General features: G+C 35.9%; 3 protein-coding genes across 4 annotated transcripts in view; 1 reads left to right on the top strand and 2 right to left on the bottom strand.

Moving 5' to 3' along the window:
* Nucleotides 1-939: 939 nt before the first annotated feature.
* Nucleotides 940-2,449, bottom strand: LOC132304592 (non-functional NADPH-dependent codeinone reductase 2-like). The gene is given in 5 exon segments (XM_059802347.1): nt 940-984; nt 1,082-1,255; nt 1,707-1,980; nt 2,132-2,298; nt 2,414-2,449. Coding segments are annotated over 5 exon segments (696 nt in total).
* Nucleotides 2,450-9,281: 6,832 nt separating this feature from the next.
* On the top strand, nt 9,282-11,673 carry LOC132302433 (D-galacturonate reductase-like). The gene is made up of 4 exons (XM_059799295.1): nt 9,282-9,966; nt 10,062-10,305; nt 10,565-10,744; nt 11,063-11,673. Exons 1-4 carry the CDS (start codon nt 9,647-9,649, stop codon nt 11,273-11,275), a joined length of 957 nt encoding a protein of 318 aa, XP_059655278.1. The 5' UTR covers nt 9,282-9,646; the 3' UTR covers nt 11,276-11,673.
* Nucleotides 9,819-13,547, bottom strand: part of LOC132302432 (probable potassium transporter 17) — a 30,985-nt gene continuing 27,256 nt past the window's right edge. The window contains exon 10 of one of the 2 annotated variants that reach the window (XR_009480831.1): nt 9,819-9,944. The gene's annotated coding sequence lies outside the window, so the exon portion shown is untranslated. The remainder of the gene's footprint in view (nt 9,945-13,547) is intronic. The other variant, XR_009480832.1, reaches the window with a different exon arrangement.

Below are 13,547 nucleotides of genomic sequence, written 5' to 3'. Positions count from 1 at the left end.
AAAATATTAAACTTCATTTACATACAGTCTGACTACATATCATTAAAAAGAAAAAAATATTATTCGAATTATAGGTTTATTTTATCATAGAGGATTTGATTACAATTTTAAGTAGTTAATTGGAGTTGGAAGAGCTAGCTCCAAATGAACAAAGTTGTTTCTAAAACAAAAGTGGTGGTCAAAGATCTATCCGAAATAGTAGAATTTTGAGTATGAGGCATTGAAGGGATGGATTTATATCCATGGTTGACCAAATGAAGAAGATCTGTTTTTACTCAGCTAGTTAAGTGTGAAAAGACATATATAGGTACTGTTGTTGTTGAGCCAAATATTTGAAAAAGCTTTTGCTACTACTACTACAGTTTTGAAAGGGTGAATTGAGATTGTGAAAGCCTTTAATTATGGCCTTTCCATATGTCATACCCCACTCTCCCAAATAAAGTTGGTAAAGAGAATAATTAATACTTTTGCTTTTAAATTAAGATAAAATCTATCTGCTTTTCTTCTATGTTCTGGATAAGAGTTTGAGATCTCATCCTCTCTCTCTCTCTCTCTCTCTCTCTCTCTCTCTCTCGAGTTTAGAGAAGAAGAATATCACATAATTAAGTTAGATGACTGGAAGGTCTTAAAAAACAAGGGAAAAAAAGAAAAAAGAAAAAAGAAAAAAGAAAAAAAGAAAAAAGAAAAAGCAATTCCATAAAAACTTATATTTAAATATGAAAAGTGAGTAAAAATTGCTTGGACTTATATTTGAAGGTCTTAAATGATTGGGCTATGACAATGGAGAGGAAGCCCAATATTAGCCATCTCTTGGGTCTGAATTGTTCAACAAGGACCATTAAGTTTTTTTACCACAACTAATAACTTCAAGGCCTGAGCTTCTTGAGCCCAATCACAATCAACACTTGCCTGTTTTTTTTTTTTAAAAAAAATAAGAAATCAAAACAAGAAAGTTAATGCCGTGTAAACCCATCTCAAACAAACCTTTACATGCACAAACATGAAGACAATTATAAAACTGTCTCTACATACACACACACAGTCACACACACACATATACACACATATGTGGAAAGTTTACCTGAGCAACTGTCTTTCCCCTAGCCTGGGCAATCTCTTTCAGAACTTCCCAGTCCAAGACTTGGTTGCTTCCCCATAATGTTCCTCTTGCCCCTAAAGGTGAATAAGCGGTGACATGGATTCCCTTTTTCTCACAATACTCTCTCAGCTTATTTTGCTGCCAAAGTGGATTCATCTTTTCAATAAATCCAATCAACTAGTACTTCAAAATTGAAATGTGAAATAAAGAATTTAAAGATATCATATTAAAATTAACTTAGAAGGATATATCCGATAGACGGATTTATGACAATTCATTAAATTTGATATCTTTTGAGTCATGATACGGTTGCATTTATATGAATGGGGAATGACGTCACAATAGCGTTAGTAGATTACTGATATACGATCCTTCTTTCTTGTCAGTCTGGGTGATGAATGCTAAATTCTTTGGTAGGAGATCCACTCACATAAATTACTCGGATACATGTGATTTTCGAAGAACGTAGTACTTATCATTGTGCATTTGCAAATATGTACCATGGCAAAGTTGAACAAAGGAATTCAAAACTCTCCTTGTAACCTATTTTATGGCGTTAGAGTGGTGATTTAATGGCTGAAAACAAATTAAGTAAGCAATGACTTACATCTTACCCTAAACATAATCATGACACTTGATTGACCATGGGATGGATGCTTGAAGTTAGAAGTAAGTGGTCTAACTTCTTACAAGAGAAGTTGCTGACTCCTATATTTTTGGTGAGGCCAAGTTTATGACACTCCTCCATGGCTTCCCAAACACACTTGAAATCCATGGGAACAAGGTTCTCCTCTTTGAAAGGCAGCTCATGCGCGGCTTCTGGCTTCAAGCTCACCGGAAAGTGGATGAGATAAAGATCAACATACTCCAATCCAAGCTTCCCATATAAATTACATACAACGTATGAATTAATTGGAAAAGGAAATGTTATAATATACCTATGTACCATGCATGCAGCAAGCATATATAAATATATGACTAGCTAATTAATTAATTGGGTATATGTATCTGATATATATATATATATATTACTGCAATGTAGTTTGTCGGGCAGGGAGGACAAGGTGAGGGTGTCCATCGCTGCACCAGAGCTCTGAGGTGATGAATAGCTGATCATGAGATGTAATGAGGCGGAGGAACAGAGCTTCTCCTATGGCTTGACCAAGAGACGGTTCGGAGTTGTAAACAGAGGCGGCAAATATGTGTAGCCAAGTTTGATTATTTCATGGTTTCTAATGCTACAAAAGGATACACAACTGTTCCAAATCCCACCATCGGAATAATATTAATGCTACTTGAACCTCCTACTCTAACCTTTGGAATAATCATATTGCTGTTACTGCTTCCCATTTTTCTATTTTCTTAACTATTTTGTGCACCATTTTTTTTTTTTTTTTTGCTTGCCACAAAACAATTTAATTCCTTTGTTTGTGTGTGTAGTAGGACCTATATGACATTTCTCAAAATTAAGACAATTTTGTTAGCTTCTATGAGAGATTTTAGAAGTGAAACGACTAAACATAAAATATCCTAGGAACTGGCTGACAATCGGAGGCACATGGGCATACATGTCAACTACTAAGTTGTAGGGTTTTGGTAACATCTTCTCAATTGTAGTCATTCTTGCGGAAGCTGTTAGTTAATCAAGTTGTGATTAAGAGAATAAATGATCTAGAAGGAGTTGATAAGTCAATTTATCCAATTTTTGTGATTGATTCAATTACTCACAATTATGATTAATTTCATATCCATCGTTACAAAAATAAATGTACTGTAAAGTGAAGAAAGTAAAGTAGAGTTTAAGAGATGACATCAGTTCTTTAGCGAGAAAACTTGATTGGCAGAATAGATCAAACGTTATGAAAAAATCGTAAAGCTGTTAGTTGATCAAGTTGTGATTAAGAGACTAAATGGTCTAGAGGGAGTCAATAGGTTAATTTACTTAATTTTTGTGATTGATTAAATTATTCACAATCACGATAATGTAAAGTTTATGATTTCATATATATATATATGTCTATAAATGTTAAAGTTGTAAGATTTTTTTTTTCAAAAAGTAAGTGGGACCCACCATTATATTAAACCTCACAACCATCAATTTTCTCTCTTGGCATAATTCTCTCTTCCAGACTTGCAGTGGCTTCTTTTTTCTTTTTCTTTTTTTTCTTCTACAAATTTCAAGGCTTGATCTTTCTCACATCAATTGAAATTTGGTAGAACTTTGTGAAGCAAAGTCGGAGAGCTCGTCGAGGTCGTTGATTTGATAGGAGCTAAGCACTATTTGGCTAAGCCTAGGGATTTCGAATTTAGGGTTTGAAATTGGGGACTTTGAGGGTTTTCACTTCCATTGAGGTAGGGGTGTTCTAATATACAACTTCTTGGATCTTTTGTAAATTTTTCCCCTTAAATTTCATCCTAAGCATGCTAATTTTGATTACCTAGTTTGTGGTTGTTGTAAGTATCTGTAATCAAAATGATAAATGTATTCCATGTACTATTTGAGTTCATATATATGACTATTTTCATTACGGTGAATAAGTATGCTTAGTGTTGACATGTTGTATGTCCTATGATTTTTTATTATTATTTATTGTTTTGAAAATTTGATGTTATGCTTATAAAAAATAATAATAATAATAATAAATAAATAAAATAAAATAAATGAATGTTTAGAAATTCCTATTAAATTGTGATGATGATGTAAATGGAATCTGCGAAAGCCTATAGTCGAATTGATTATTAGAAGCATGAAGCATCCATACATCTATTGGAAAAGAAAAGGGGAAAAGTGTTTTTAAAATAAATGAAATTGTTTTGGAAAAAATGTTTTCTAAAAGTGATTGTGAAAACCGGACGCCTAGAAGGCGCCTAGTGGTCTGTGATGTTAATGTGATCTAGAGGGAGTTAGAGAGAGACTCTAGTGGAGTTGAGCTACTTAGGCCCAGACGACGTCATGGAGGTAACATGTGGTCGAGGAAAGCTAGCCAATCCTCCCCTCGTGGCACCATAAAGGTGCTATGGGCCGGATTGCATTAACAATTTGGAACGGCAAAAATGAATTGTTTTGAAAAATGGGGAGCGACATTGGCATGACATTGTATTTCATTAGCATATTTGGTGTATTTGTGATTTGATGACATTTATTTATATACTTGTTGTGATTACTGATATGCATCCTCTATTGTATGATCCCGCCTACTTTTTACCTATTCTTTGCGAGGATTCACGGGGTCATAAGAAGTGTGTCTTAGACACTTCCTACTGAGCTTATGCTCACCCCATTATTTTTAACATTTTTCAGGATACGGAAAAGAGGTGGCGGACGACGATCCACCACAAGTTTAGACGAGCTTGGAGATCTATTTTATTTTGCTATCTTTTGTATTAGAATTCTAATATTTTGTAAATGTAATCTTAACTATTTTGTGAAACTATAGTTTAACTGGTATAATGTTGTAAGTTATGAACTTTTAAATTTTAGCTATATTTTATGGATTATAATCTGATGTAACTAAAGTGTGTTCCTTATTTGGATGAGATAGATGAACGAGACTTTTTATATGTATGTAATCATTTTGGAAATGTGGTATAATATTTGTATTGTGCGTTGGGACATGATAGATTAGTTTTAAGACCCAGTGAGGCCATTGCATTTTTATATATTTCAACAGGTTATAGAAGGACTTTTTCTATGGAGGTCATGCCAAAATTTTATATATTTTATTATTATTATTATTTTGGTATCTTTTGGGTCGTTACAAATTTAGTATCAGAACAATGATTCGAATACCATTAGGACGACGGGTAGAGACCTACCTAGGATTGTATAGGGAGTTGAGTTATTTGTTTACTTGTTTAATTGCTTACGTGATTGCATGCTTATATGCTTATGTGTTAAGGTGTTTAATTATTTGAAAAGCATGCTTAATTGTTTAACTGTTTATATGATTACGTGCTAAGTGCTTAATGTTGTTGTATATTATTAGCATGATCATGTTTATTATTAGTTGGGTATTCTGGGAATATGGAATGTGTTTATATGCTTCCATTCTTGTCAAGTCATTTGTGTGAGGACTCTATTCTCGTACGTATTTTAGTGTCATCGTTTTTTATCCGTTTCCTTTTTCTTATAGTGTCATGCCACCAAGAAAGGATCCCGGGGAAAGTTCTAGCTCTAATCCCGTGGAAAGGGATCAAAAGCAAGTTGAAGAAGATATCTTGTTACGTGATTTGGTCCCACTAAGTGGGGGAAAAGCGAAGGGGACTGTTGATCCACCTCTTCAAATAAGTGAAGAGCAGCTTAAGTCGGCAGTGCAGGCGGCCTTTCATGATGTGTTTTGGACTGCAGTGGCATCATCGTCACAGGTTGTGCCACCACTGGCACCACCACCACGACCACCACCATCCTCCAAAGACAAATGAGTCAGATGATACTCTTTACCACCTTGCAAAGTTTGTGAAATTGATGCCAACTCCATTTGAGGACGGTCCAGATCCACTTATTGCAAATAGTTTCATAAATAGAGTGGAAATGTAACGACCCTAAAAGATACCAAAATAATAATAATAAAATAAATAAAATTTCGACATGACCTCCGTAGAAAAAGTCTCTCTATACCCTGTTGAAAAAACATAAAAAAAATACAATGGCCTCATTAGGCCTTAAAACTAATCTATCATGTCCCAACGCACAATACAAATATTATATCACATTCCCAAAATGATTACATACATATGAAAAGTCCCCTTCCGACATCTCATCCAAACAAGGAACACACCTTAGTTACATCAAGTCACAATCCATAAAATGTAGCTAAAATTTAAAAGTTCATAACTTACAACATTATACTAATTAAACTAAAGTTTCAGAAAATAGTTAAGATTACATTTACAAAATATTAGAGTTCTAATACAAAAGATAGCAAAATAAAATAGATCGCCAATCTCGTCTCAATTTATGATGGATCGTCGTCCGTCACCTCTTTTCCGTGTCCTAAAAAATGTAAAAAAAATAATGGGGTGAGCATAAGCTCAGTAGGAAGCGTCTAAGACACACTTCTTATATTCCCGTGAATGTGTATTTGGTGTATTTGTGATTGGATGACATTTATTTATATACTTGTTGTTATGATTACTGATGTGCATCCCCTATGGTATGATCCCACCTACTTTTTACCTATTCTTTGCGAGGATTCACGGGGTCATAAGAAGTGTATCTTAGACACTTCCTACTGAGCTTATGCTCACCCCATTATTTTTAACATTTTTCAGGATACGAAAAAGAGGTGGCGAACGATGATCTACCACAAGTTTAGACGAGCTTGGAGATCTATTTTATTTTGCTATCTTTTGTATAGAACTCTAATAATTTATAAATGTAATCTTAACTATTTTGTGAAACTTTAATTTAATTGGTATAATGTTGTAAGTTATGAATTTTTAAATTTTAGCTATATTTTATGGACTATGCCTTGATGTAACTAAAGTGTGTTCCTTGTTTGGATGAGATGGAGGAACGGGATTTTTTATATGTATGTAATCATTTTGGGAATGTGGTATAATATTTGTATTGTGCGTTGAGACAGGATAGATTAGTTTTAAGGCCCAGGCTATTGCATTTTTATGTATTTCAACAGGTTGTAGAGGGACTTTTTCTGCGGAGGTCATGTCGAAATTTTATATATTTTATTATTATTATTATTTTCGTATCTTTTGGGTCGTTACAGATAAATTAAATATCCATAATCACAAAAAGAAATAATGTAAAGTGAAGCAAGTAAAGTAAAATTTGAGAGATGACACTAGGTCTTTAGTGAGGAAACCCTGATTAACATAATAGACCAATCGTTTGGGAAAAACCTCGAGTACTTTCGCAGTCCTGAGCAAATCGATCCACTATGTTTGAAACAAAGAACAGTTGACTCAGACTCAAACTTACATCCTATCGCTCTATCAAAACTCAATTGCTGACCGTCCCTAACTTTGTAACTTCCTGTTTAATAGCACTCGACTTTAGCTTTACTTTTAATCTCTGTAGAAAAGTCGATGATAGATCAACCAACACTACACGAATGTTGTAATCCCTTCAAAGTGTATTCAAAGCCTACTCTTCCTAGCTGACAATTAGAGGCACATGGGCATACATGTCAACTACTCATTTTGATTGATCAAGTAAAAGTAGTAATCTATTCTATCCCAGTCATTTTTATACCCCACGTGCATTTTGCAGTACGTTTTAGTGAGTAGATTTTAGATTCTTATTTATAAGATTTGATCAACTTTTATTATTTTGATTATTAACTAATGGATAAAAGTGTAAAAAAAATTCTCTGAACTATTATCAAAAATGAAAATACCTGAATTATTTGGGATTGCAAATCGAACCCTCATCTATACCAACGTTGTAAAAAGGACCCTCACGATCACCGAATCACATTTTTTGACGTCTATTCATTCACGTGCCAGTATATTTTCAAGTAATGCTCAAATTACCCTTTTTTATTTAATGCTTTACACAAATATTATATAGTTTACACAAGCAAGGCCCATGGGCCAACAAGAGGACAACAAACAAACCACAGAGCAGGGTCTCAGACAAAGGCCGAAGCTAATGGAATTGGGCTAGGAAAAAAGAAACATTAGCTACACAACAAGAGAGGTAAAAGATCATCTCATTCTCAACAAGGGCCCAAGCCCAGATTTAGAAGCAAAGCCTACTGTCACGCCTCGGCTATGGAGGTTACGCCACGCAGGCGACATACAGGCGCTAAGTAGGACGCTGCATGGCAAGTGGAGTTTCTAGAGTCTTCCGGAGTTGTCTAGTGTTGTGTGGAAGATTCTAGTTATGTGTAGTATATTCTAGAGTTCTCCAGAATTGTGTGGAGTAGTATGGAGAGCTCTGGAATGTTGTAGATACTTGTGGATAAGTATGGAAGTGTGAAGAAGATGGGAGAAGATTCTAGACGATCGATCTCCACCGTTGGTTAGAATGCATCCTAGCCATCCATTAGGGATAGGGATGCCTATAAATAGAGGTAGGACTTCATTTTGTAGGCAACAAGTCCTGGAGTGAGCCTTGAGAGCCTTGTAGAGAGTTTGAGTGCTAACCTTGTACAAAACATTCTTTGAAGTAATAGAGGTGTTCTTTCCTTACCAACTTAAGTGCCTTAGTGTGTGTGAGTGTGCAAGCCAAATGAGAAGAGGGCGAGGGCTACTACAACACTAGTAAGCGCACGAGGGGAGTGTGTTGGTTAAGGTGTGTACGAGAGTTAGGCTGACCAAGTACTTGTAAGAGTAGAAGCAAAGTCTTGGTGCCGCATGGGAGTAGCTAGAGTGATGCTGAAATTCTAAGTCAGTGACAATACGCATGCATAACAATGTAGTAATATATTTTATTTTTATATGGAGGATTAAAATTTATGACAAACTAATCATATTATTATAATATTTCAAGATTAAAGTATGATAGTTCCCACCAAGCCTTGTTGCATTTGTGCGTCACACGAACTTAATGCTATTTGATAATGAAGTGACCAGACACGTAACTCTATTTTAGTGGGTTGCGTCTGTTTGACTGCAAGTTTCCATAGAAAGCCAATATTGACTTCAGGCGGCTTAGTCAACTGTCAATTTTAATAATTGCCATCTAGATGGGTTTAAAAACATCGTTTTGCCATCAAAAACCAAATATATTCAACCACCTTTCAGTTATTAAATTCACACATTTTATTTATTTATTTATTTTTGGATCATTATTATTATTGCCTTCTAGACTTGATTTTATAAAATGAAAATACATTAAAATAAAATGAAAATCACATTAGATCAATAAGTTTGGTTGCCCACTTCACAATTAATATTATAATATCATTTTTCTAATCTTCTTTATTTCAACTTTTTTCATTTAACAAAGTCTCCCAGCTCACTCTTGCAGGCTGCAAATGATGTCGATGAATGGCATGTGCTTCTGTACATAAATTAATAAATAATAATAATAATAAAAGAATGGCACGTCATTGTTTACTAAATCAATGAATTAAAACTCCAATTTCAATTATAAACTACTTTTTTAAGCATGTCAATTTTAATTCCTATACCACCTACAAGTCCACACAGGAAAAAAAAAAAAAAAAAAAACACACACACACACAATTCACGCACTATATAAAAAAAATATTCGAGTTTAAACAATCTCGAGCTCTTCTTTAGTGTTGATTTTGCAGTTCACACTAGAACCATATTAGTACTTAGCAACCTTAATTATGACATTTTTACAATAGACTTAGACTTCACCTTGAAGTATGGGTTATGCAGATGTGTACTACCCATAGTCAACGTGAGCCACCTACCAACACAATTCACGCACTATAAGTTTCCAAAGAGATGCTGTGATTTGTGTACACAAACACAAACACACACACACACACACACACACAAGAGACTAGGAATTTTTAACATCAACACACAAGAGACTAAGAATTTTTAACATCAACATCTAAAGAAGAGACTGGGACTTCAGATTTTCAGAAACAGAGTTGAAGCTGAAAAATGGCAACAATCCCTGAGGTGAGTTTGGGGACTTGTGGGGTGACCATGACCATGCCGGTAATCGGAATGGGCACATGCTCATATCCTACTGCTGATCCAGAAACCACTATCTCAGCAATTCTTGATGCCATCAAAGCAGGCTACCGCCACTTTGATACCGCCTTTGTCTATGGGTCCGAGAAGCCTCTGGGTGAAGCAATTGCTGAAGCTTTACGTCTGGATCTCATCAAATCTCGTGATGAGCTCTTCATCACCACCAAGCTCTTTGGCAGCTTCGCTGAGCGTGATCTCGTTGTTCCTGCCATCAAAATGAGCCTCAAGTAAGTACTTCACCTTTTTACAAACACACATACATATATATACCGATGTATAATTGGAACAGATTTGACTTGGTAGTTATTATTATTTGGTGTAGGAACCTTCAGTTGGACTACGTTGATATGTATCTGATACATTGGCCACTGAGGCTGAGCCAACAGATTCGTCAAACCCCAGTTCCAAAAGAATTTATATTTCCCTTGGATATCCCATCAGTGTGGGAAGGTATGGAAGAGTGTCAGCAATTGGGTCTCACCAAGGCCATTGGTGTCAGTAATTTCTCTTGTAAGAAGCTTGAGGAGCTCCTCTCAATTGCCAAAATCCCACCCGCTGTCAATCAAGTGAGTTCATTTCACAATATATATATATATATAAGGACTATTTGCCTAACTAAATTATTCTGTATAAGCATGTGATAATGTGGTTTCGAGTCTAGAGCAGTCTTTTGTGCAAAATTATGACAGTTTATTCTATCTAACACTAGCTACCACCCCCTGCATAAACTGAATTCACACGGAGCTATGGCATTTTATGCATATATGTATCTCTGTGTGTGTGTGTGTGTGTGCACATTTCAAGATTCTGATAGCTTGTGTTCAGGTGGAGATGAATCCAATTTGGCAGCAGAAGCAACTGAGAGGTTTCTGTGAGAAAAAGGGTATTCACATAACAGCTTACTCTCCTTTGGGTGCAAAGGGGACCAAATGGGGAGATAACAGAGTTATGGACTGTGATGTGCTGGAAGAGATTGCCAAGGCAAGAGGGAAGACCACTGCCCAGGTTTGTACAGTTTCCTCCATTATATTTTAATTTTTCATCTTCAATACCTTTCGAGTGACCATCTCCAAGCCACAAATATCGGGTAAAATCAAAAGTTTGAGGTCCCAAGGAGTTGAGCATGGGAACTCTAAGATATACTACATGCTCTACTCCAACTCAACTACCTTTGAGGTTTATTATTTCTAGTTTTGACTACGCAGGACATTTCAATTTAAACTCAAAACTGAGCATATATGTTGAGCGGAACCTTGTCATTTATGGATTTATCTTTTGAGTTTGCATGTGGATCACTTTGATGAATTGCCTCACATTCTGCAGGTTTCTTTAAGATGGGTGTATGAACAAGGGGTGAGTTTGGTAACAAAGAGTTTCAACAAGGAGAGGATGAGGCAAAACCTTGAGATATTTGATTGGTCCTTGACTGATGAAGAATTAGAGAAGATCGCTCAGCTTCCTCAGCGCAAAGTCAACCTGATTGCCTCCGTTTTGGGACCCCATGATTTGTTGATGGAGCTTGATGCAGAGATCTAAGTGGCTTGAGCTTTTGGCTTCTATATATCAAGCAGACGTACTATAGAGTTCAAATCCAATCAGCTATTATTGTCTCTGGAAAAATGTATACTTTTCCTAATAATGTTTAATGAAAATGATAAGGGATCAGAAGCACAAACTACATTCTTAAAAGGCGGTATCTATGTGCCAAATTTTAAATATTGTATTTTGTTTTTATTTTTCTTATATTGAGGGGCATCCCCACCACTTGGATAGGAGTAATCCCCCTGAGCTACATGCAAAGGCCCCAAAGCATGTGAGTAGGGACTAGCCCCAAGTGAGAAATGGATCCCATGACCTTGAGTCAACTGTTTTACCCTTTAAGATCTATGGTACTGTATGTTAGATAACAATAATTGCAGCAATCTTTTCCTTTATATGGTAACAAAATATTAAAATCACGCACATGCTCTTTATCTATGAAATACTGCAACAATTATAATGTGTATAGCGTATACGTGCATATATATATATATGTGTGTGTGTTGTGTCTATAAGGCATCTGCTGTGAAGCAATCTGCACATAATCACATCTAACTCCTTATTGTCATAGTTCAACATGAAGAGCTAGCCATGCGAAGGTTAGGAAATACATTTTGATAAAGCTTGTCACTGATTTTGATTTTGTTCTTCCTTTGAGTTCAAATCCACAATAGTCTGAATTGCAGAGTTTCTTCAAGTAGAGAAACAGAAATGCATCCCCAAAGGGGCATCCGAAATAGCTCATGGGCTGCTTCTCAACGTTAAGGACTTGGGCTTGAACCATGTCTTAGAAAATACAAATAATATTATGAAATTCCGTTCTGTGAGGGGGAAAAAAAAAAAAAAAAAAAAAACTACGTATATATGTTCAATATATTTTATTGAATCTCACTTCTTAAAAGAGGCATATTTATTGTTAAGAGTTATGTTACCTCTCCTCATACACAGTACATCATAATCATGGAGCATATTAATACACTATTTAGTACCTCGTGAAAATACTAGTGATAGCTTAAGCAAAAAAACAGTAGAAATATAAGAAGAAGAGAAAGGAGAGAATTGTGTAAACGCTAACATGGCTTCTGTGTTCACTCTTAGAAGAATCATGCAGAATTTTGAGGTTTCTTCTTGTTTGTCTGTGAATAAGGATAAGCCAGAAGTTTTTTTCACCTCTTCTGTCAAAAGGAAAGCTAATATTTTGAGAATACTTGGTTGCAAGCAGGGCACACACCCTTTTACTTATTTAGGGTTACCTATATCAGATAAAGGACTGAAGAGACTTGACTGTAAGCCTCTATTAGATAAAGTGATGGCAGCCACTTCTAGATGGGCTGGAATGAATCTCTCTATGGCAGGTAAGGTTGAGTTATTAAGGTCTGCAGTCACCCCAATGGTGCATTACTGAGCTTCAGTTTTTACTTTACCAGCAGCTGTCATTAATTTAATTGAGAGAAGGATGAGGAATTTTGCTTGGGGACATGAGGATAGCACTGTGAAGCTGCATGGGTTATGTCGGAAGAAAATCACAGCTCCAAAATTAGGAGGAGGTATGGGATTAAGGAAACTTGTGGATATTGATAAGGCTGCCAAATGTGCCTTGGCTTGGTATCTTCTTTTATCTAAGGACAGGCTGTGGGTTGCTTGGCACAGGCAATGTTATATTAAGAATTCTAATTTCTGGTTGGTGGTGCCTCGAGAGGCTCATTCAGCCATTTGGAAATGCATTATTTCAGTTAGGGAAATACTGAAAAATAATTGCAAATTTCGTATGGGTAATGGACAGGAGCTTAAATTGTTTTTGGATCCATGGTGTGATGGACATTTTCTGTCAGAGAATTTCAGTTTTAGAACTTTGAGAAGTATTTCTACTAACAAGCAAAGTGAATTAAGCACTTGTATTGTTCAGAATCAGTGGCATTTTGTTGAAGTACCTTTGGAGGTTCAAAATTTCATACAACAGTTCAGAATTTATGGAGGGTGTGATCAGATCTTGTGGCAGCATAATGGTTTTACTTTTAAAGCTGCGTGGGAGGCTTGCAGAACTTCTAAACCAGCTGTACCTTGGTATTTTCTGGTCTGGAATGGTGGTAGGCCTAGATGGTCAGTGTATTGTGCCTTAATTCTACAGAATGCAGTCCTCACTGGTGATAATTTGCAGAGGAGGGGAATTTAGCTTCTAGATGCTGTTTGTGCTGCAGAAATGAGGAGTTGGTTGATCATGAGTTTGTGGAATGTAGTTACTCTTGGCAAGCGTGGTGTGAATTGGCTG

Source organism: Cornus florida, unplaced genomic scaffold, assembly GCF_030987335.1.
Source record: "Cornus florida cultivar Cherokee Brave unplaced genomic scaffold, ASM3098733v1 CherokeeBrave_3.0.0_Hap2_Chr04, whole genome shotgun sequence".
Lineage (NCBI taxonomy): Eukaryota > Viridiplantae > Streptophyta > Magnoliopsida > Cornales > Cornaceae > Cornus > Cornus florida.
This window is presented reverse-complemented; position numbering and strand designations above follow the sequence as displayed.

Excerpts from the sequence above, each read along its gene's own strand:
- LOC132302433 (XM_059799295.1), top strand. The coding sequence starts at position 9,647 with ATGGCAACAATCCCTGAGGTGAGTTTGGGGACTTGTGGGGTGACCATG. Across the intron at positions 9,967-10,061 it reads GCCATCAAAATGAGCCTCAA|GAACCTTCAGTTGGACTACG; the intron begins GTAAGTACTTCA and ends TATTTGGTGTAG. Across the intron at positions 10,306-10,564 it reads TCCCACCCGCTGTCAATCAA|GTGGAGATGAATCCAATTTG; the intron begins GTGAGTTCATTT and ends GCTTGTGTTCAG.